Source organism: Danio rerio, chromosome 23, assembly GCF_052040795.2.
Source record: "Danio rerio strain M-AB ecotype USA chromosome 23, GRCz13ab, whole genome shotgun sequence".
NCBI lineage: Eukaryota > Metazoa > Chordata > Actinopteri > Cypriniformes > Danionidae > Danio > Danio rerio.
The window spans coordinates 32,786,251-32,809,126 of NC_141043.1; the positions used below are offsets into that span (position 1 = coordinate 32,786,251).

At 34.1% G+C, this 22,876-nt stretch overlaps 1 protein-coding gene across 2 annotated transcripts in view; it reads right to left on the reverse strand.

The window, feature by feature from the left end:
* pik3cd (phosphatidylinositol-4,5-bisphosphate 3-kinase, catalytic subunit delta) overlaps positions 1-21,761 on the reverse strand; it is a 56,437-nt gene extending 34,676 nt beyond the window's left edge. The window contains exons 1-7 of one of the 2 annotated variants that reach the window (XM_087305412.2): positions 21,498-21,761; positions 19,768-19,942; positions 17,167-17,395; positions 12,105-12,331; positions 8,586-8,765; positions 5,253-5,439; positions 840-1,207 (exon numbers count right to left, since the gene is read on the reverse strand). In XM_087305412.2, the coding sequence (XP_087161538.1) occupies positions 840-953 (114 nt within the window). In that variant the 5' untranslated portion in view covers positions 954-1,207; positions 5,253-5,439; positions 8,586-8,765; ... (2 more) ...; positions 19,768-19,942; positions 21,498-21,761. 2 annotated transcript variants of the gene reach the window in all.
* Between the last annotated feature and the right edge of the window lie 1,115 nt (positions 21,762-22,876).

Consider the following 22,876-nt stretch of genomic DNA (forward strand, 5'->3'; position numbering starts at 1 on the left):
TAAAAAGTGCTAAATAAGCTAAAAAGCTAAGATAAAAGTGCTTCCACTAGACTCAGAGGTCAGCTGAATTGATACAAAAATAGGAAAACTCAACTGCAACTATTTTTTTAAAGTGGAGTGTTCCTTTAAAAGACGATGCACAATGCAGACCCAAAATACTGATTCATTTTCATTTTAGTTTTGCCATTCTAATACTTTATAATTCCACAAACCACCAGGCTTTACTTATATTTGCTGGCAAAAAGCTTTTAAACATGTAAACTATAATTTATTGTATAATAAATGTGGAATTTGACACAATATTGCTTTTCTGCAGTATAATTTCTCATTATACTCTTGGATGAAAGAGAAAATTGAATTATCTCAAATTTAGCAAATTAAACATGAAATGCCATGTCATGCAAACATGCACAGCATCATCCCAGCACTGCAAACCTCAGGCTAAAAAGAAAAAAATAGAAATCTATCAGGTCTATAAGCATTTCTCATGAATTGTTTAAAATAGAAACTAGCGTCCAACAACTGCAGACATCTCCGACAATAAAAAAAAATAGATGCAAGTGGTGAACCTAAGCAACAGTTCTGTCCTTTTCTAAGAATCTAGGCCCAAGAGAGAGCAGTAAACCAAGATAGCCACTCCTACTTCCTGTTTTGATGTTTCACTCAACCGCTTCTGATGAATTATGGGAAATATGTGGTCAGGGTCACATGACCACAGGCTTCATGATTTCACCCATCACTACCTGCAACAGTTGAGGCGCTAAACAACAGAAAGCGCGTCTGACAAACAGTATACAAATGCATAAAATCTAACAAACAAACAGACAATGCAATTTTACCTTCATGCCTTCGTCTGCATTTACTCGACTTCCCTGTAGAAGGTATATATAGAAAGGCTCCTGAATCGACCACAGCGAACATGTGTTTTGCTGTTGAGGAAAAAAAAAGCACATGATAAACCTGCTTTATCTACATCATATGTTCATCTTTTTCATGCTAAAAAGCATGTGTGAGTGTGTGTGTGTCTGTGTGTGGGAGTAAGTTTGTGCACGCGTTTGATCATGCTTGACAGTTACAGAAAAAAAACAGCAAACAAAAGGAGGAGGAACTGACATGTGTGTGAATCTAATGTTGTGAAGGTAAACCAAGCTGTGAATCTGGTTCAGTATCATTCTTCCATCTGTGTATCGGCTACATCAGACAACCACTGAGAGAAACGTAAAGGAAGTTGAGTTAAAACTATAGTTAGCTAATTGAAAATTGACTTTGCGAGCCTACAAGAAGGGTAACATAACAACAATACAGCGAATCTATTGTGAAAGGCAGCATCTTTATATATGCAGAATTCATTTAAAACAGGCTATTATTTAAAGCCATTACAAATATACTGATTTCAATATGCTTTATATGTACAGTTAAAGTCAGAATTACTAGCCCTCCTGAATTATTAGCTCTCTTGTTTATTTTTCCCTCAATTTCTGTTTAACAGAGAGATTTTTGACTCATTTCTAAACATAATAGTTTTTAAAAATCATTTCTTTTATCTTTGCCATGATGATTTTTCAAGATACTAGTATTCAGCTAAAAATGACATTTAAAGGCTTAACTGGGTAAATTAGGTTAATTATGTAGGGAAAGTAGGCAAGCCATTGTATAACGCTGGTTTATTATGGAGACAATAGAAAAAATACATAGCTTAAAGGGTCACGAAACACATTTTTTGAGCTGTTGACAGTCGTATATGTGTGCCACACTGCTAAAAACACTATTAGGACACATATATTTTACAAAAAAGTGAAAATTGGTTGTTTTTGACTTATTTCGGGCAAATTCGTACTTCCGGTTTGACACTAATTTTTGAAGCTGCGTCACAGCCATGAGATCTTAGCGTGTAATCCAGCGTGTAGACTGGCTGTCCGTAGCTGGGAGTACTTTGTGACGTCTCTGAATGTGTTGCATTAATGCATGAGTAAGACTTGGTTCAAACCAATCAGCAAGCTCTATTGTGTATGCGGTGTAACTTCATTAATATGCATGATAGCTTCGAAGACTGTTTTACTTGAAACAGTGTTCAGACGGCAGAGAGACGCCACGTTGTGCTGCCAAAGCAAGTGGGAAAAGAAAAAGAATTGTTTGGAGATACGGATCGTCAGTGTTGCTTTTATAATGTGCTGCAACGAAGGTTTTGTTTTTATTTTCCAGCTATGAAAGCGCAGTTGGACTCACGTGTGGATCAGTGCGCGGGACATGCAGGAGAAATACATTTGTACGGAACATGTTTTACCCAAGAACTTTTCGCATCTGCAAATGTCGAAATCCGGATTTGCTACTCATCTCAAAGCCGTGTGGCTCCAGTTGGTGTTGATTGTCCTGTCTCTACAGATTTGATAAACTTGTGCGATCAGTGCCCTTTCTTTGTTCATTCTGATGGCAAAGTTAAAGTCCGTCTCGTCAGCAGCATTCTTTCAGTGTTTAAAGGCCGACCTTAGTCAAAATGATTTCTAAGTTACTAAGTTTACAGTACATAAATATCACTACATTATTATGGGCTGAAAAATCTACTGTAAATGCAGCTCTTCGAGTGTAAATATGTAAACAATGAATTTTCGCAGCATTTTGTGACAGGATAGTCACACACACACGGCTTTCTGACAATATCAAGTGCATCTGAGTTACAGAGAAATGCAGAGGTTTTTTCTCGTATACGACGTGCACTGTCAAACATTCCACCGTCATTAAACATAGTCACTGTCTTTCTCCCCTGCATCTGTGTGTTTGTTTTGCCTCTGTGAAAATCAGCACGTGCCCAAATGGAAACTCCCATTTTTATTCAAATTCTTTCCTCTTTCCCTCCCCTGACACTCCCACCTGAACAGAGCTAGACACACCCATTTTCCTGACTTTTTCCAAACTAGAGGTGTGAAAACACCCTGCTGAAACATATATAATAATAATTTTGACCTTAAAATGGCTTTTAAAAATGTAAAACTGCTTTTATTCTAGCCAAAACAAAACAAATCAGACTTTCTACAGAAAAAAAAAATTATCAGACATGCTGTAAAAATTTCCTTGCTCTGTTAAACATCATTTGAGAAATATTCAAAAAAGGAAAAATTCCAAGGGGGCCATTAATTCTGACTGTATATTGCATGAATTTTAAAAACCAAAATACAATGTCTTAAAAAATTATAATTACAATTTATTCTCAGACATAAAAGTGTTTGAATCAACTATATATATATTAGGGCTGCAAAAAATTGTAAAAATCCAACATTACAATATTTTCTTCGATAGACATTGCAATATGAATACAATTTTGGAGAATTTATAATTTTAGTTCGATTGGGATGACTCTGTAGGGGAGTGTATCTGCATTAAATATAATAAACAATCTAAAAGCATATATAAATAATATGAAGAAAAGCATACAAACGAATTAATGTATATTAATGTATTGTTTTCTGAGAAGTCTATCGGTATTTGGGTATACAGCAATTGAATAATCAAATGTAAAGTAATTCAATATAATTAATCACCATATATTGTACAAGTTATTCATAACATAAAGTTACAAACAGTAAAATTTCTCATGTCTGCATGCTTTGAAAACCCTTCTACTGCCACAGGACTCAAAAACACAAAATCCAGACTCAACAATGCATATCCTATTGCAAATGATCACATTGTAATACTTATCCTAAAATGATACATTGTGCGGCCCTACACTGCAAAAAATGCTGGGTTCCACACAATCCCTTCATGTTGTGATAACAGAAGTTGATTAATTCAACTTAATTATTTAAGTCGATTGAACATAAAACAGTTAAGTTGTCCCCCCAGAAAAACTCAAGAGTTGTGTTGATTTAGCTCAGTTTAAATAAGTAGTTTGAAGAAGCAGCAAAAATATTTTGTTGAGTATATTAGAAATCTCTTTTATGCAAATATATTGCATCAATGCTTCCCTAAAACCTGAAACAATCAGAAAGAAAACAGGACTGATAACTGTGATAAAACAGTTCTCGATTCGGAGCTTTTAACATTTACTTTTATACACTTACACTAAATACTAAAAGACACCCTCAATTAAATTATTGTGCTGTAAAACAGCTACATTTAAATGCAACTATTGTGTGCTTATTTAGGCAAGGCAAAGCAAGTGTATTTATATAGCACATTCCATACACAGGGGAAATTCAAAGTGCTTAAACATGAATAAGAGACAAGTACATGATAAGAAAAATAAAAACAAACAATAAAAAAAGATTAAAAAACTGATAAAAACAGATGAAAATGTTTTCATTTTAAATGTGTTAAAAAAATTAACCAAAAAGACATTTTTAATAATATTAGAAATAGTTAACACTGCTTTCCATAGTTTTTGTTTATTAAAAAGTCAATGGCTACTGGTTTTCAACATAACATTATTCAATATTAAATTTCCATTTTGAGAGAACTACCTTTAAATTAAATAGTGAACATTTAAATGAACCAATTAAATGGTTCATTAAATGAACAAAGAAATTAATTCTTCCAAAAAACAACAAACACTAGAAATAAAAGTCTGTTTCCCTAAATTTGAATCTCTAAACATTTGTAATATTCTGTAAAGTAAAAAAAATATTTACTATTGCTGTTTGTGCACAGAACTTATTTTAAATGAGTTAAAACAGTTTAAATTAGTCTTAACTTTTTTGGGGGACAACTTAATTGCTTTATGTTCAATCCACTTAAATTTGTAAAAACGATTAAGTTTACTTAATCGATTTGTGTCGTGACAACATGAAGGGATTGTGTGGAACCCAGCATTTTTTACAGTGTACAAATTGATAAAATGTGATTCATGCAGAAACACAACTTTTAAAAGAAGGAAAAAGCTCAGAATGAAAGAAGTCTGTCAGTGTGGCATAAGCAGATCATATAAAAACATACAAAAATCACACTGCACGAATTCACACAAATGTGCCACCAAATGCTTATGAACTGCCAAGAGAATGTGGAAAATGTAGCTTGGCTTGTTTCAAAAACAGCTGAGCTGCAGTCATGTACAATTCAACAAGCCTAAAATTACAAAACAACAACAACAACTTCATCTAATTCATTCAAAGCACTTGCATGAAGGGGTCACACAAGGCCAACAGTTACCGTAGATAAATAATTGCGAATACAACGCATTGCAAACAGAGTTCACAAAGGTTGAACTCTACAGCACAAACTACCAGAAAAACATAAAAAGAAGTTCCCCTTAATAATGCGCAGTGTTATGGTGTAAAAGTGCCTTCTCACCCTTTTCAGAGGCAGCGGTGGTGGTTTGGACTGAGCACGGCTTCTGGACACCTGGCTACTGAGGCCACTCTGCTCCTCCTGGTACTTGACGATGGATGAATAATGCACCATCGTCAGATGTGGGGTAAGACCTCCGTGCAAACATGTGAAAATGTACTGCCCGGGAAAAAATAAATTAGAGAATAAAACAACGTCAAGATATTACAACCTCAAGTCATTAAAGTTCACCCAAAAATACTCATGTCATTTCAAACCCCTGATACCTTTTTTCATCTTTAAAACACAAATGAAGATATTTTTGATTAAATCTGAGAGCTCTCCTATCCTCCATAGAAAACAAGGTTCCTGGCTTGTGCAAAGTCCAGAAAAATAACAAAAAGCATGTCTTTAATGGTTCATTCAATATGTTATCAAGCTACGAGAAAATGTTTGTGTGCATAAAAAAACTGAAATAATGACTTTATCAAACTGTTTTTTTCTCCTCTGTGTCAGTATAGGGTACACATTTACTGTAGCGCTGTGTTTTTAATGCATGTCACTAGGGTTGTTCCAGTACTGATACTACTGTAGTATCGAAAATACTTGCAGATACTGCAAAAATTCTGGCATCAGTATCAGTAAGTATTTTAAACCATAAACCAATCTGATACCATCTTTTTTAATCATATGCCCGCTAGTAGGGCTGGGCGGTAAAATCCCTATAGATATTTATTAACCGAACACTATTGTCAATATCGATAAAATAAAGATTCGGTGTGAATTTTTGGTATGAAGCGATATAGTTTTATTAAAATGTGGCTGCTGAGCGTGCTGACTTGCACGACGCGTGTATGTGACCGATGTGCTCATGTTTTGCAAGTGGCACACACGTATACTGCGCTAATTTTCCAGGCGCACCTAGTTGAAAATGCAAGCGTACAGTGATTCATGTAAGTAGAACTAACCAATCTGCTTCACACTTTGAATGGAATATATACATTTCAGTAATAACAGCAGACTAATTACCTCAGACAAACACTGCGCATCCAGACATTGCGGTGCTTTTTACTTTCCACGAGCACACGCTTGTCACTCAGGTCAGAATAACAACACATGTGAAAACAAGTGCCGTATAGCAGCAGTGAGGTGATTGTAAATAAAAAAGGATGTAAGGATGTAACCAAAGTGACTTTTTGGCTTATTTTCTTGTGCATCCCAGCTGCTAGTGCCCCATCTGATAGAGTTTTAGCATAGGAGGTAATGTAGTCATTCAACTTCACAATCTGTATTGTTGCAGTATGTATTTGAATAATGTTGGTTAGTTCCTTTACTTCAAACCTCAGATTTGATTAGCATCATTTGTTTTGTTGACAGTTTGAGGTTTACGGTTTCATTATTATTCACACATTAAAGTTTATTTTGATTGTTCAGTATTTACACTTTACCATTGCGCACACTTTGCAACATTTTATTAATCAAGTTTAAGAGTCTTTTTAACAATTGTGTTTATTTTATTATGAAGAGATCAGATATTTTGTTTTAATATTTTTGCTTTTTACTATTAAAACTAGTTGCCTTAGTAATGTTGGTAAATTTTAATAAAGTAGCAAAATAATAAAAAAAATCCTAATATTCCTAAATTTACTGTTAAAAAATATTCAATAATTATCGATATAGAATGTTATGAAACATAATAATGATAACTTTTTTTGCAATATTGCCCAGCCTTACCTGCTAGCTAGCTTTGCTGATCAGAAAGCAAACGTAGGAAGTTGTACATTATTGCGACAACAATAACAATTAGAACAGCAAAGAAAAAGAGGGTAATGCACAATTTTATTTTAAAAAATGTTTCTGAATATTAAGTTTCAAAGAGGTTAGTGTTTTTAGATTTTTCATATACATATGCAGTTAAACTGTAAAACTTGAATAGATTTTTTTTAGTTCATGGTGTTGGAGCACAATATACTGACACTGAGAAAAAGAAACTGTTGAATAAAGTCATTGTTTTTGTTTCGTGGCTTATTAATATTCAGATTGGTATTTTTCTGGACTTTAAACAAGCTGGGAGATTTCAGATTTCATCTCAAATATCTTCATTTGTATTCCTAAGATGAAAGAAGGTCACCAGGGTTTGAAATGACACAAACTATAAAGAGATAGTTCACACAAAAATGACAATTTTCTCTATTTACTTCCACATCCCCAAACCTTTATGAATTTCTTTGTTCTGTTGAACACAAATTAACATATTTTGAAGAATTTGAGAAACTTGTAACCATTGACTTCCATAGTAGAAAAAAACAAATGTTATGGAAATTAATGGTTCCCGGAATTCAAGATTTTTCAAAATATCACCTTTTGTCCCAAAACAAATACACTCAAAATAATGACTTTGACTACTAGTTCAAACTACTTATTTATAATGGGTTGAATCAACACAATTCTTGGGGGTTTTGTGGGATAACCTAATTGTTTTATGTTCAATCAACATAAATTTGTAAAAACCATTAAGTTAACTTAATTCATTTGCGTTGGGACAACATAAAGGAATTGTGTGGAACCCTGCATTTTCTACAGTGTAGACTGAGTTAACTTAATTGTTTATACAAATTTAGGTAGATTGAACATAAAGCAATTAAGATTTTCCCCTAAAAAAATCCAAAATTGTGTTGATTCAACACTTTTTTTTTTACATAAGTATTTTGAACAAGTAGCTCAAATTTTTTTTTGAGTGATGTCAAGAGTGAGTAAAGGACAGAATTTTTTAGTTTTGGGTGAAGCATCCTTTTAACTTCACTGTCAATAAACCAATAGTACAAAGATAAATAAAGGTTTGTTTCATGAACAGACACACAGAGATTGACGGCGAGTGACAGAAATAGTAGCCGAAGTACAGATGGTTTTATCAGTTCCTGTTTTCCAAAATGTAGACTATAAAGGCTGCACCAGATCCAGTACTCCTGGACTAATCATCATCAGATCCTGCGGCCTGTTCATTTAGGTAGCGTAATGCAGTTGAAATCACATTATCATGAACGTAGCCGATGTTTTGAAGGCTGGTAGAGACGTATGACTCATGTTTGCAGGTACAAGCAGTTTCTAAATCAACAACGGTTTCAGAGCCGTGAAGTCTTATGATCAATTCCAATCAAGGCGTCTGAAAAGCTCGAAAAAAGGAATATATAAAAAAAAAAACTGCAATAGGATGAGTTATAAAAAGACTGGAGTCTGAAAGAGTGGCACTTTCATGAGTTTTTTCTTTTTAAAGGACATCTAACACTGAAGTTGAGAAGATGTTGTTGTGGTTTTCACAGACTTACTTTGAACTGGCAGAGTGGATATTTTCCATAAATGAACTCCCATCTCTCGTTAACCTGCAGGCTGTAGTCCTCTGGTTTCTCCTGCTTAACCGATCTGAAAACAGTGGACTTCTTTCTCAGAGCATTGCGTTTCAGAACCACCGGCAGGTCCTGTGGGTCTTGCTGGAGGACGAAGGTCTCCTACAAAGCACAATTGTGAAATGCACACAATTACAAGTTATCCTATGGCTCAGAGTTTAGCACTGGAGTCTGTCTCATAAACAATGGCTCTAATGATCTCACTGAAAAAACAAGGCAAATGAGAGTCAAGTGAGCAGTCTGTTTGTTTTATACAATAAATAAGCTCATTTATTTTCTAAACTATTTCATTAAAAAAAAATCAAACTACAATATACTGTAGGCGGAACTATTCACAATAAAGACTTGTTCGCTCTGAGGAAAGAAAGCTGTAGGAATAAAATAACAATATGGTTTTAAAATGTCTCATTTGAAAATAACTGCAGTCCACTTTACAACTATAGTGATACCTGCACAGAGGAGTAATATTTCTGAAATCACTTTTACAATAAAACCATTGACAGTCAGTCAGGAGCTTTAGCATTTAAAGCAAAGATGACAAACTCGGCAGCAACATATATATATATAAAATAGCATTTTTAATTCAATAAAAGCATATAATGATATATACATGATACATATATATATACATATGGTTGAAGTCAGAATTATTAACCCCCCTTCAATTTTTTTCTTTTCAGTTTTCTTTTCTTTTCGTTTCCCAAATGATGTTTAACAGAGCAAGGACATTTTCACAGTATGTCTAATATGATTTTTTCTTCTGTAGAAAGTTGTGTTTGTTTTATTTCGGCTAGAATAAAAGCTTTTAAAAGTTTTTAAGTTTTCAAACACCATTTTAAGGTCAATATTATTAGCCACTTTAAGCTATATATTTTTTCGATAGTCTACAGAACAAACCATGGTTATACAATAACTTACCTAATTACCCTAACCTGCCTAGTTTAACCCAGTTAAGCCTTTAAATGTCACTTTAAGCTGTATAGAAGTGTCCTGAAAAATATCTAGTCAAATATTATTTACTGTCATCATAGCAAAGAAAAAATAAATCAGTTACTAGAAATGTGTTATTAAAACTATTATGTTTAGAAATGTGTTAAAACAATAAATTATATATATATATATGTGTATGTATGTATGTATGTATGTATGTATGTATGTATGTATGTATGTATGTATATATATATATATATATATATATATGTGTGTGTGTGTGTGTGTGTGTGTATATATGTATGTATGTATATATATGTATATGTATGTATAAATATAAATATATATGTATATACACACACACACACACACACACACACACACACACACACACACACACACACACACACACACACACACACACACACACACACACACACACACACACACACACACACACACACACACACACACACATATATATATGTATGTATGTATGTATGTATGTATGTATGTAAGGTCAAAGTTTGGGGTCAGTAAGATTTTTAAATGTTTTAAAATAAGCTTCTCCTGCTTACCAAAGCTGCATTTATTTATCCAAAATACAGAACAATTTGTAAAATTGTGAAATGTTAAATTATGAAATTATAATTTAATTTAATAATTTATTCCAGTGATTTTAATGATGAATATTTAGCTTCATTGATTACTGAACTAAAACGTGTGCATTACATTGTCTTTTTGAAAAAAAAAAAGTGGCGCAGTAGGTAGTGCTGTAGCCTCACAGCAAGAAGGTCACTGGTTCAAGCCTCGGCTGGCTCAGTTGGCTTTTCTATCTGGAGTTTGCATGTTCTCCCTGCGTTTGCGTGGGTTTCCTCCAGGTGCTCTGGTTTCCCCCGCAGTCCAAAGACATGCGGTACAGGTGAATTGGGTAGGCTAAATTGTCTGTATGAGTGTGAATGAGTGTGTGTGGATGTTTCCCAGAGATGAGTTGTGGCTGGAAGGACATCCGCTGCAAAAAACATGTGCTGGATAAGTTGGCGGTTCATTCCGCTGTGGCGACCCCAGATTAATAAAGGGACTAAGCCCAAAAGAAAACAAATGAATGACTTCTATTGATTGAAAGTGACAGTGACATTGAGGATAAAATTTTACAAAATATTTCAGTTCCATATAAATGCTTTTGAATGGCCATTTTCAAACTTTGAGGAATCAATATTTTTAGAGATCTTAATGAGACTGTTCACCCCAACTTTTAGTGGTTCCAAACTTTTAGAAGTTATTTTGAAGAAATCTGAAAACTGCTAACCACTGACAATCTATAGAAGGAAAAACAAATAACATTGAAGTCAATGGTTACGGGTTTCAGGCTTTCTTCAAAATATCTTGTGTGTATTTAAACACACAAGTAAAGAGTGAGTAAATGCTGACAGAATTTTCATTTTTGGATAAACTATCCCTTTAATAAAAATATTAGAAAGATTCTGAAGGATTTTCTGGCACTGAAGTCTGAAATAATGAATAAATAAATGAATACAATCTCAGGAATAAATGACATATAATCATAGTTAAATAGAAAGATATATTTCAAATTCAATTTTTTATTGTATATTTAATCAAATAATGCAGCTTTGGTAAGCATAAAATACTAATCTCAAAAACCGAAAAATAATAGGGAAATGCTGCACCTTTACTATATCCTGCAAACGCAGGACTGCCGATTTGATTGAAAGTGTAGGGAGATTTTATGCTTTATGGGAGTGGGTGGTCATGGTTGGCATGATTTTCATTTCCATGGTAACAGCGACTTCTCTGGGGTCTGTGAACAGTTTGTGTTATGAAAGGGGTCCTTATTTGTTAAAAAAATTGGGAGTAATCAAGCTCTAGTTATAGTAAAAACAAAAAAAAAAACACCCTCATAGTCACCTTAGTTCACTCACAATAGTACGATTAATTACTCATTTAACAGTTGTTTTGCTCTGCAAGTGCGATGTCGAAACAGTTGGTCTTTTGATCCATGTCATGCATTAAAAAAAACAAGTGTTGCTGGAGTTTTTCTGCACACTTCACTCATTGCAAGGTTAAAGATCGTAGGTAAATAACGTCCACATTGAGTGGGTGGGGGATTGACAGGCAACAAAACACACAAATACTATCAAAGGCTTGACTCTGAAAAACTGGGTCAGTGAGACTCGTGTGTGTGTGTGTGTGTGTGTGTGTGTGTGTGTCTGTGTGTGTGTGTGTGTGTGTGTGTGTCTGCAGATGCTACAATGACATCATCACCATGTCAAACATCTCCTAAATGTTACGTTTTGTGAAGGCAGAAAATATGTCAGTCTAAAATTAGATATTGACAGCCCTCGCATGCAAAACAATATGCTCGCATTACCGTCACAAACTGAAAGCAAGGATTCATAGCGTTAAACTGATGCAATGAATTCTCTCAAGGTTGAACTGTCAGATTAATAAATGGTATATTAATAAAGCCATGCAAGATGTGACTGTGCTTACCTCACTGCCCTCAAACTTCACATTGACAAAGATCTTCTTGATGCTGCGTGATTTGCCAGATTGGGTTACTGAAGAGCACGGCTCCAGGTCACATGGGAAGTTGTACTCCATCCACTTGTCCCACGGTAACGTCTGACGCAAGTAGGCATGCTCTTCACAAAATGCCCGCATTTTTGTTCGGAATTCGTTTAACTCGTGGTTCTTTTGGGAGTCAAATTCATGATGACCTGTGAAGACATGGCTTTTGTCAGTTACATGAAGTCAGATTGATATATCTGTGTTGTCAACTTGGGCTGCACGATATCGGAAAAATCTGACATTGCGATTTTTTTTCTTAAATATATATATATTTTTCTTAAATATATTAGATTCTTAAATCTGATCTGTACCACATGTCTTTGGACTGTGGGGGGAAACCGGAGCACCCGGACGAAACCCATGCGGCAGGGAGAACATGCAAACCCCACACAGAAAAGCCAACTGAGCCGAGGTTCGAACCAGCGACCTTCTTGCTGTGAGGCGACAGCACTACCTAATGTGCCACTGCCTCGCCTATATATATATATATATATATATATATATATATATATATATATATATATATATATATATATATATATATATATATATATATATATATATATATATATATATATATATATATATATATATATATATATATATATATATATGTTGCTAACATGGTTCTAGTAAAAACTAGCATGTTGTTAGCATAAATTTAGTATGGATAAGCATGTTGCTAGTATGTTTATAGTATGAATTAGCATGTTGCTAGTATGTTTATAGTATGGATTAGCATGTTGCTAGTATGATTAATTTGTTTGGATGTTTTTAGTATGGATTGGTATGTCGTTAGTATGTTCCTAGTATGGATTGGTATATTGTTGGTATGTTAGTATGTCCAATGTAAAGGGAATGGCAGTTTTTTTTATAATTAAAGTTGATAGGACAATTGCTGGGGTGCCATAAATGTTTGCTAGTGTGTGGTTAGTAAGTTGAAAGGTCAACAGTGATTGTCAGAGTGGTAGTCAGAGTTACATGAGCCCAAACTTAAGTCTGTATGACAGTCTGCCAGAAAGATATGAGCTCACAAAGTTTGGTCCAATGTTACGTCAATAGGACTTTTCCGAATTTTCAGGGACAGAAAACCGTAAGTCGCATCAGTTGGAAAAGATATATCCACTTAATTCAGTATAGTTTGGAGTTGGTTTGGTGGTTGTAGTATGAACAGAACAGTCTAGGAGGAAATGCGTTCTTTAAATAGTCTAAGAAGAAGACGGAAGAATAATGAGTTTAAGTAGCCACCATAATCGCTGGGTCGCTGGTTCGATCCTCGGCTCAATTGGCGTTTCTGTGTGGAGTTTGCATGTTCTCCCTGCGTTCGCATGGGTTTCCTCCGGGTGCTCCGGTTTCCCCCACAGTACAAAGACATGCGGTACAGGTGAATTGGGTAGGCTAAATTGTCCTTAGTGTATGAGTGTATGAGTGTGTGTGTGTGTGTGTGTGTGTGTGTGTGTGTGTGTGTGTGTGTGTGTGTGTGTGTGTGTGTGTGTGTGTGAATGAGTTTGCATGGGTGTTTCCTAGTACTGGGTTGCAGCTAAAAGGGCATTCGCTGCATAAAACATATGCTGGAATAGTTGGTGGTTCATTCTGCTGTGGTGACCCCTCACGTAGAGACTAAGCCGAAGGAAAATGAATGAATTTAATTATTATTACCGGCTTAGTATGATAAATGATTATTAAAGCAACACATTTTACAATTTCAATGACACTTGCATGCAGTTTCAAGGACTTTATCAAAACTTTATCAAATCTAAGCACTTTTCAAACCTTGAATTAAAATTCAAGCATTCCCAAGGATTTGCAGCACCCGTACAAACCCTGTCAAATAGAGACATTTTCAAACAGGTTGCTTGACAAAAAAAAGAAAAAGAAAATGATGAGCAGCCTGCGTGCTTACACCGCCAGAGTTTGTCATTTAATTTTTGGGAGGCCTTTCTGACTTTTTAGTCTTTAATTAAAATTTAATTAACGATACAAGCATGTGCATTTACAAAAAGAATTTTTAAAAAGCTTTTAAAAAGCTTAAAAATTTAAAAGAGAGAGAAAGAGAGAGAGAAAAACACTTTCATTTCTTTTTCTGGCCTTGAGTCTAATCAAAATCTGTTATTTTGGCACAAAACTCATCATTTGGAAGAAGCTTTGAATAACAGACAGAAGAAAGCATGGACAGATTGTCTGATGATTTCATTCTTGAAAACCATTAACAAAATTACAATTGGTAAGAAAAATACAAATGTGATCAAAAACAAATGAATCAAAGTCATTGAAAACGTCTGTCTACACAACTAACCAAGGTGAGAAACACAAGCCAGACTACATCAAAAACAGGAAATCTCAAATCTACCAATCCAACAAAGTCATTAAAAATGTACAGCTCAAAAAAAAGATTTGTTTACAAACTGAATGTTGTTCTGATGAACTTGCTAAGTGCATATCATAACGTGCAACTAATTAACACAACTAATGCAATTGTCAAGAGTACAAAAACACAAGCCATGCTATTTTAAGAAGAGTAAATGGTCTGAAATCAAGAGACATTTGAAAAGCCAGCAATTCATGAACTAATACTCAACTTTATGAATGAACCGACCAAAGAATTGTGTGAATCAACTATCTGATCCATTGAAAACAAACAAATTGCTTACAAGTTGTTTCAGCATTGATATCGCAATGTCTGTATCTGCAATAGTCGCATGGCAGGAAGTGCAATGTTGGCATTGTATGTAGTAGATAATGATTATAATAGACCAGGAGCCCCAGTGTGGACACATGAGATTTGTGGAGAAACTGCAGAGTTTAACCATAAAGAACTGAAAGTTTATATAATGAAGACTACACTGTGTTATTTTTTAGACTGTTAGACTGCCCAGAAAACCATAATGCAGTTTGTTTCAATTTATTTTTGTTCTGTTGTATTAATCTATGCAATTATAATATTTAGTGCATTATTCGCTTCCCTACAGAACAATTCCTAATCAATTAAAATGAGTGAAATTTTTTCCAAACAGAGCTATTCACACGATCTGGTGAAATTGTATTCATATCGCAATGTATAATGCAGCTAAACAAAATATCACATTGTCCAATTTTTCCAATATTGTGCAGCCAAATACAGCCAAACTATTTGAAATTTTGATTATTATAATTTCAAACTTAAAAGCTAGTGCAAAACATTGAAGCAAAGCCAACAAGGACACATTGTGACGTTTCCATTTTTTAAAAACATCCAAAGGAAACAATATATACAGTTGAAGTCTGAATTACTAGCCCCAATTAAAGTATTTTTTTTATATATTTGCCAAATGATGTTTAACAGAGCAAGGAAATTTTCACAGTATGTTTGATAATATTTTTTTCTTCTGGAGAAAGTCTTATTTGTTTTATTTTGGCTAGACTTAAAGCAGTTTTTATTTTTTTTAAACAATTTTAAGGTCAAAATTATTAGCCCCTTTAGGCTATATATAATTTTTTTTTGATTGTCTGCAGAACAAACCATTGTTGTACAAGAACTTATTTATTTACCCTAACCTGTCTGGTTAACCCATTAACCTAGTCAAGCCCTTAAATGTAACTTTAAGCTGCATAGTATATATTAAAATATTACGTACTCTCATCATGGCAAAAGAATAAAAGATAAAAAGATAAAAGAATTTAGTTAATAGAAATGAGTTATTAAAACTATTATGTTTAGAAATATGTTGAATTTATTTCTTATTTGTTAAACAGAAAATGGGGCAAAATAAACAGGGAGGCTAATAATTCTGAATTTGACTGTATATACAGTGGTCAACATTTAAAGAGGACAATTTTGAAACTTTTTTTGATCCAGAGACAAGATGAAGCGCCCGTATATACACTCTGCGCAAAAAGGCACAACACGTGTTCAGTATGATTTGTTGCTATTTTCAGAGCAACACAACCCCAATTTTACCATTTTGCACAACATTGTTTAAATAGAAAATCCATTTGTGCCACTTTGTGGACTCTCAGTCTAGAAAGGAGATGTATTAAGGTGCATTGTTGGTGCGTTGCCATTTTGAGGAACTAAAATAGAAATGCAATTGACCAGCTAAAAAGCAGGGCTCTTTCAGATTATTAAACAATTTGTAGCAGTATAATTTATTATATGCATATTTATATTTGTTTTAATAAAAATAAGCTTAGATTTGTTTATCTGACGGGTTTTGAACCATATGGGGCATAGGACGTGTGTTTGGCTATAACTCAGTTTTTTGAACACACTTTGTTATTATTGTTTATTTATTTGTTTACTGGAAATTATAACTGAATTTAGAAATAGTTTTGAAACAAATCTTTGCGCTTAAATTAAATTAAGTATGTAGGCTAATGGATGCCTTCAGTGGACATTGTTTCCTTATCAACAAAAGTAAAGGAGTAAAGAGTAAAAGTAAAGTAAAGAAAGAGAAGAGACCGAATGGAGAAGGTTCGTTTGTTATCCTCGCGCTGCAGATGGTCTGTTTAACTGTTTTTTTTCGCAAATGAAGCATTCAGTTTTTCAAAACGCAAATGCTCTATGGTGTTATGCTCAAAACACACCAATAACTCATTAAGAGAATAAGCACAACCCTGTTAGACCATGCGCCAGGGCGCAGAGCATATTTTTCCATCTTTAAAAGAGCAAAATTAGATTCAGACACGCCCTTAATGCTTTTGCGCCATGCGGTTTAGACTTTGCGCCTAGATCATCAAAATAGAGCACGAAGTGTTTATGAATATTTTTAGGATGAACACACTTTGATGAAAGGTTTAGGTCCACTTCAAAAGTTGCCTACTAAATATACAAACTAGACTACAATAAAAATGAGGAAATTGCAAAACTAACAAGAGATTTAGAAACCAGTTTTGCTAAACCATTGAGCCTTGGTCAGAATTTAAACACAAACAGCAGTCAAATCTGTAGTCAAAACAACTCAAAGTAAAAGCAAAGCTGATCCTAGAGGAGCAGTACGACACAAACCTTTCCCTATAAGCTGATTGATCTGGGTGGTGATGAGCTTCTCGACTCGGTCTCCTTCCCGGGCCACAAGTCTGAGAATTGGCAGGAATGGCCGAACATCGCACAGGCGGCGCTGCTCGTCTTCCAGCTCTTCCCGCTCAGCGGTCATGTTGATGCAGGTGAAGACGTAAGCATCCGGATCACTAAGAGCACTGAACAGAGGCTCATTCTTGGCGTTCTTCCACAGCATCTTAACACAGAAGCCACACATCAAGATTTAGTTAAAGGGATGGTTCACCAGGCATGGGATAATAACCAGTTTCAAGGTTTACCGCAGTTTGGTAAAGACAAGATTTTAAAAATTGCTACATTTTTCTGTTATACCATTCCAATGGTATACGATTTTTAGATGATTTGTATGACTAATTTATTTACTTTTTTTATAGCAACAGCAGTAAAGTACCCTCCTCAGCAAACAATTTTGTGTTTAATAGACGTCTAACAGGCATCTAAACATAGACACCTTGGCTAATACAAGGTGAAACTTGGGCTGTCAGGGAAAATCTAATAGACATCTAAGAATAGCCCAAAACTAGACTAGTCGTTAAATACACAGATTAGGCTTTAAATGTGTAGTCATTCATTTCTGTTTAAATGATGATTACTCTAGTTTTGGCCTATTCTTAGACGTCTATTAGATTTTCCCTGACAGCCCAAACTTAGACTTGTTTTAGCCAAAACGACTATGTTTAGACGTCTGTTAGACATCTTTTAAAAACAAAAAATGCTTGCTGGGCTCCAAAATACATGATTGAGGAAACATTTTGATATACAAATCTCTTATATACCAACATCCAAGCCAGCTATAGACTTGAAAAGTGCAATGGCTTATTGTATATCCATAAGATATCCAAAAGATGCCTTTTCAAGTTGTAAGTAATCTGTGTTTTTGAAATTGGTGAAGACAGCAGAAGTCATGATTATTTTTATTATTTAGCCTGACATGTTTACTGTTTCAAACTATTTTAAATGTTACTTAAAATGAAATATATTGTGTTTAGTGGGGGAAAACAGTTGTTGTGTTTTACCCAGACATTTAAAAAGAAGACATTTTAGAGCAGTAATCACAATACCATGATACCAAGTTATCCAATGTTATCATACTGTCAGAATCAACCCATGCATATGGTTCACCCAAGAATTTAAATTGTCATTGTTTACTCCACTTTTTTCAAATATGTTTGAGTTTCTGTACTCTGTTGAACACAAATGAAGATTTAATGAAGAATGTTGGAAAAAACAATCATTGTCTTTCAGTATTTTTCTCCCTCTATAGATTTCAGTGGCTGCTTTTTCATCTTGTTTTGTGTTCAACAGAAAAAGTAAAATAATAAAAGTAAAGAAATGAACATTTTTGGGTGAACTATCTTTTTAAGATATGTTAGACTATTATTTTAATGCAAACAGAGCATCTAATACTGTACCGCCATTTTGTTTCCTAATATACAGTGCTGATAGACGGGATTCCTGACCAATAAAAAAAACAGTCGAACATCCTTAGTTAAATGAGGTAAACAAAAGTATTTAAACAGCATTTGTTCCATTTTACAATTATTTATTCTCTTAATTTGTTAAAATGCAGTTCCTTTTATTAAAGCAGCAATAAACTAGTTAAAAAAGAACAAACTTTTTAAACATTTTGTGAAAACAAATCAACCAATTCATTAAAAACATCTTAAAAACAAATAAACTGAATTCTTTAATGAACTTGCCATGGAGTATATTAGCACTTTTCAGCCCAAATTTCAGTAAAAAATGTGGACTGTCAAATTGTCAAGTCACTTTCAAAACAAGAAGCTTTCATGCGATCAATGCAATGAATTTGCATAAAGAGAAAATAGGTGAAATCCGCAAGGGACAACATTTCCATCCTAATGTGAAACTGAAATGATTTGACTTTGCCCATGAAACCAAAAATGTAACAAGAAGCAACAGCTTATTTAATCTGAAAATTTTGTTTACATGCATTCTACAATAAACAAATAGTGATATTTTACATTATCAATTGACATTTAAATAAAAATAAAAATATAAAACAGATAGACTGCAGAATTTATTAGGTATGCATTTGAGAAAAATATTGATATTTGATATTTGATAAAGATGTGGGAACATTTTTTCCAAATTTCAAGTATTCTCATTAAAGCCTTTTTTGTCAACAAAATTATAATTGGTCAGAATAATCAAGTCTGACTGAAAAAAAATCAAGGTTATTCAACCAAATATTGCTTTCTTAACTCTTCTGAAGTTAAAACATTAATACTGATTAATCTAAAATTTAATATGAACACCTAAATGAGATGAAATGTAATCAATAATGTATAGAATAAATCAAAATGTGCATTTAACAAATAATATAATTTGTAAAACTAGAATCTTCAAGAGCTTTATTAATTATTGCATATTAACTATATATGATTTATGTGTCCTTATAACACACTGCAACTGTAAGACTTCAGACTTCGTAAAGACCACATCTGTAGTGCTTGTTCATTTTAAATCTGGATATCATTAAAGAAAGTCAGTATTCTTGCATTGTCAGTGTTTACATTCAATCCTCACCTTCTTGATGGTACTAATGGTGTCACTGCATGCTACAGTAAAATTGAGGTAGATCCCCGTGGGGAGGAGGAACTCAATGTTGACATGTTGCCGACCCTCCATCTCCCACACTTCCTGCATGCCGTAGACCCCCGGCGGCATCGTGCAGGAAACTCATCTACAGCGGACCCCAATGCTGAACACAGACAGACCCAGACAGTTAAACAACACCAAACATGCATCAAATGTTTACTAGTCAATTACAACGAGGAAGGGAGTGACCTCAAGACGATCAATTAATAGTCAGCGTCAGCGAGCAGAAAGAGAGAGAGAGAGAGAGAGAGAGAGAGAGAGAGACCATATGCTGCATGATAAATAATTATTAAGACACTTTGCTTGTAAATGTGCAGCATGTGCTTGCTACAAATATTATGTAATGCTTATTAAAGTGTATGGAAAAGGAGGAAACAATACTGATTAAGTTTATATGAAATGCTACAGTTTGTACTTATTAATAGTGTTAATTATTAAACACTGAATCTCAAGATGTATGATTAATACTGTAATTATAGATGTACCGCATATCACTATTCACTATATTTTTCTATATGAAGCTCCTTTGACATAATCTACATTGTCAAAGCACGATACAAATAAAAATGTATTGAATATCATAACATAGACATCATTGCAGACTTCACTTTATTAACATGAATATGCTGCACACACTAAGAAATACAAAGCTCCACACAATTGATTTGTGCTGTGACAACATAAAAGAATCAAGTTAACTTATTAGTTTTTACAAATTTAAGTAGATCGAACATAAAACAATCAAGTTATCCCAAAAAAAACTCAAGAATTGTGTAGTTTCAGCTCATTTTAGATAATTAGTTTGCACAAACAACATATTTTCTTTGTGTATGAGCCATATCAATTATATTAAATGTAAATATTTTTTTACAAATAAAGTCTTAATTAAAGGAATAAAATGAAGCGTCAATTCAATATTTTAAGCTTTCTGTAGTACATATTTAATTTGTAATATCTTAATTTGCCGTATATTCATATCTTCTTAGCACATATGTTAAGTTTTTACACAATATGTATTTGCTAAATATTACTGTATCATGTTTCCCATCAACCCAATGACCTGTGCATGCTTGGGTGTACACTAAAAACAGTCAAAACAAACAATATTAATATATTTTAAGGTCAGACCACTCTGTTCAATTGCATAAATGTATTAACATGGGTAAATGGATACTGTACAATGTCCATAAAAATACATTTAAAGCGAATTTCAAATGCATTTAATCATGCATTGAAGTATGATGTCCTTCAAACCAGATTATATAATATATCATATTAATCAATATCTAATATCATATATGCTTGCATGTGTCTCTAGCACACGCTGCAGTTCTGTGATGAATTGTCGGACTGTCTTGGGTTACAAAGCCGGCCGGAGGGCCAATATCCGAGAAACGTGGCGCACATCATCTCGCACCATCACAGAAATTTTCTCGCATGATACACAGTATTATGTCAGGACTCTGAGGAGAATATACGCGACGTACAAAGTCGCACGCGATCAAATAAATCATGTTATTTACAACGCATTTTTAAAATGGTAGGTGTCAACGCATTTTTAACGCAAGCTACCACAAATAAGCCATTTTAGTCCTTTCATATTATCGTGAGGAGAAATATAAAAGCCAAAATATGACAACGTGACAGCGCGAAGTTACCTTGAAGCGTCACCGGCGGCTCATTTCTCCATCTTCAGAATCAGCGATGCTCCTTTACTTTGACATTGAAGATGGATTTCTCTCCGGAGCGTGTTATATCGGTCACCGAGACAGCAGTAGTTGAAGCAGGCTCTGAAATGACAGCAGAAGTGTTGGTAATCCTTTAGTGATTGGAGCTAGTAAAGTGGCCGTCTGCACTACGCGTTAACTAGTATAGGGATCATCGACATAGTTGTGTTGTAGTGTCTCTCTATCTTTCTCTCTTCCTCTTTCTCGCGCTCTCTAGCTTGTTTGCTTGCTTGCTTGCTTCCTCCCTCTCTCTCTCTCTCTCTCTCTCTCTCTCTCTCTCTCTCTCTCATGCACGATAATGTCGTGATATCCTTCATTAACAGAAAAAAATAACCAGACATGTTAAGAAATAGTATAGGTATATTAAAAATATTTCGTTTTGATTATAGGCTATTTCTTAACAGGTTCCATTTTCTGTATTATATAAAAATATTATTGGATTTGATTATGAATGAACTTTCATATAGCCTATAGCGTTTGCATGTTTCAGAGGGGGTTGACACAATTGTAACGGTCCCTAAAGTGAACTCTTCCTCAGCACATCACCGTCTGGCTTCCTTCCTCACATCTTCTGAAGTCTTTTCTGTTTTCTAAGCACTTGACGCTTTTAAACACGAGGAGTGGATTTAAAAACGTTTTGGATTCAAGCGTGTGATTCTCACAAATTTAAACATTATAACAAATTTATTTAAATATAATCAAATATATAGTGGTTTTAATATGTATTATATATCTAAATGTTCTCATTTCAAACACTGTATTGAAAGCAAATTTACTGAAATTGATTTTCATGTAAATCCAAATGCATGCAATTTATATTTTGTATTGCCTGGTACACAAGAGTGTACAGGTGTTTCCCAGTGTTGGGTTGTGGCTGGAAGGGCATTTACTGTGTAAAACACCCTGTGGCATACTGTGGGAACCCCTGATTAATGAAGGAACTAAGCCGAAAAGAAAATGAATGAAAAAATGAATTGCGCATTACAATGAGTGCTTTTTAATTCATTCCAGAGATTTGAATCTTCTGAATGGTCACAACATCAAAAAGATTTATTCACAGATTTGTTTTGTAACAAGAGACGTTTGGACAACTTGTGATATTCAGACATGCTTAAATCCTGAACAATCATTATTCCATAATCTATCTACTATAAACAATCTAAAAAAAAACTTCAAAGGTTGTTTTTATTAGGACGAGAACGCGTTTAACAATTAAAAATGTCAAAATTACGCTTCCATTACAACCTTGTGAGATAATTACTCATGTTATTGCAAGCCATTGAATCATTCACTCAACCGATTTGACAAAA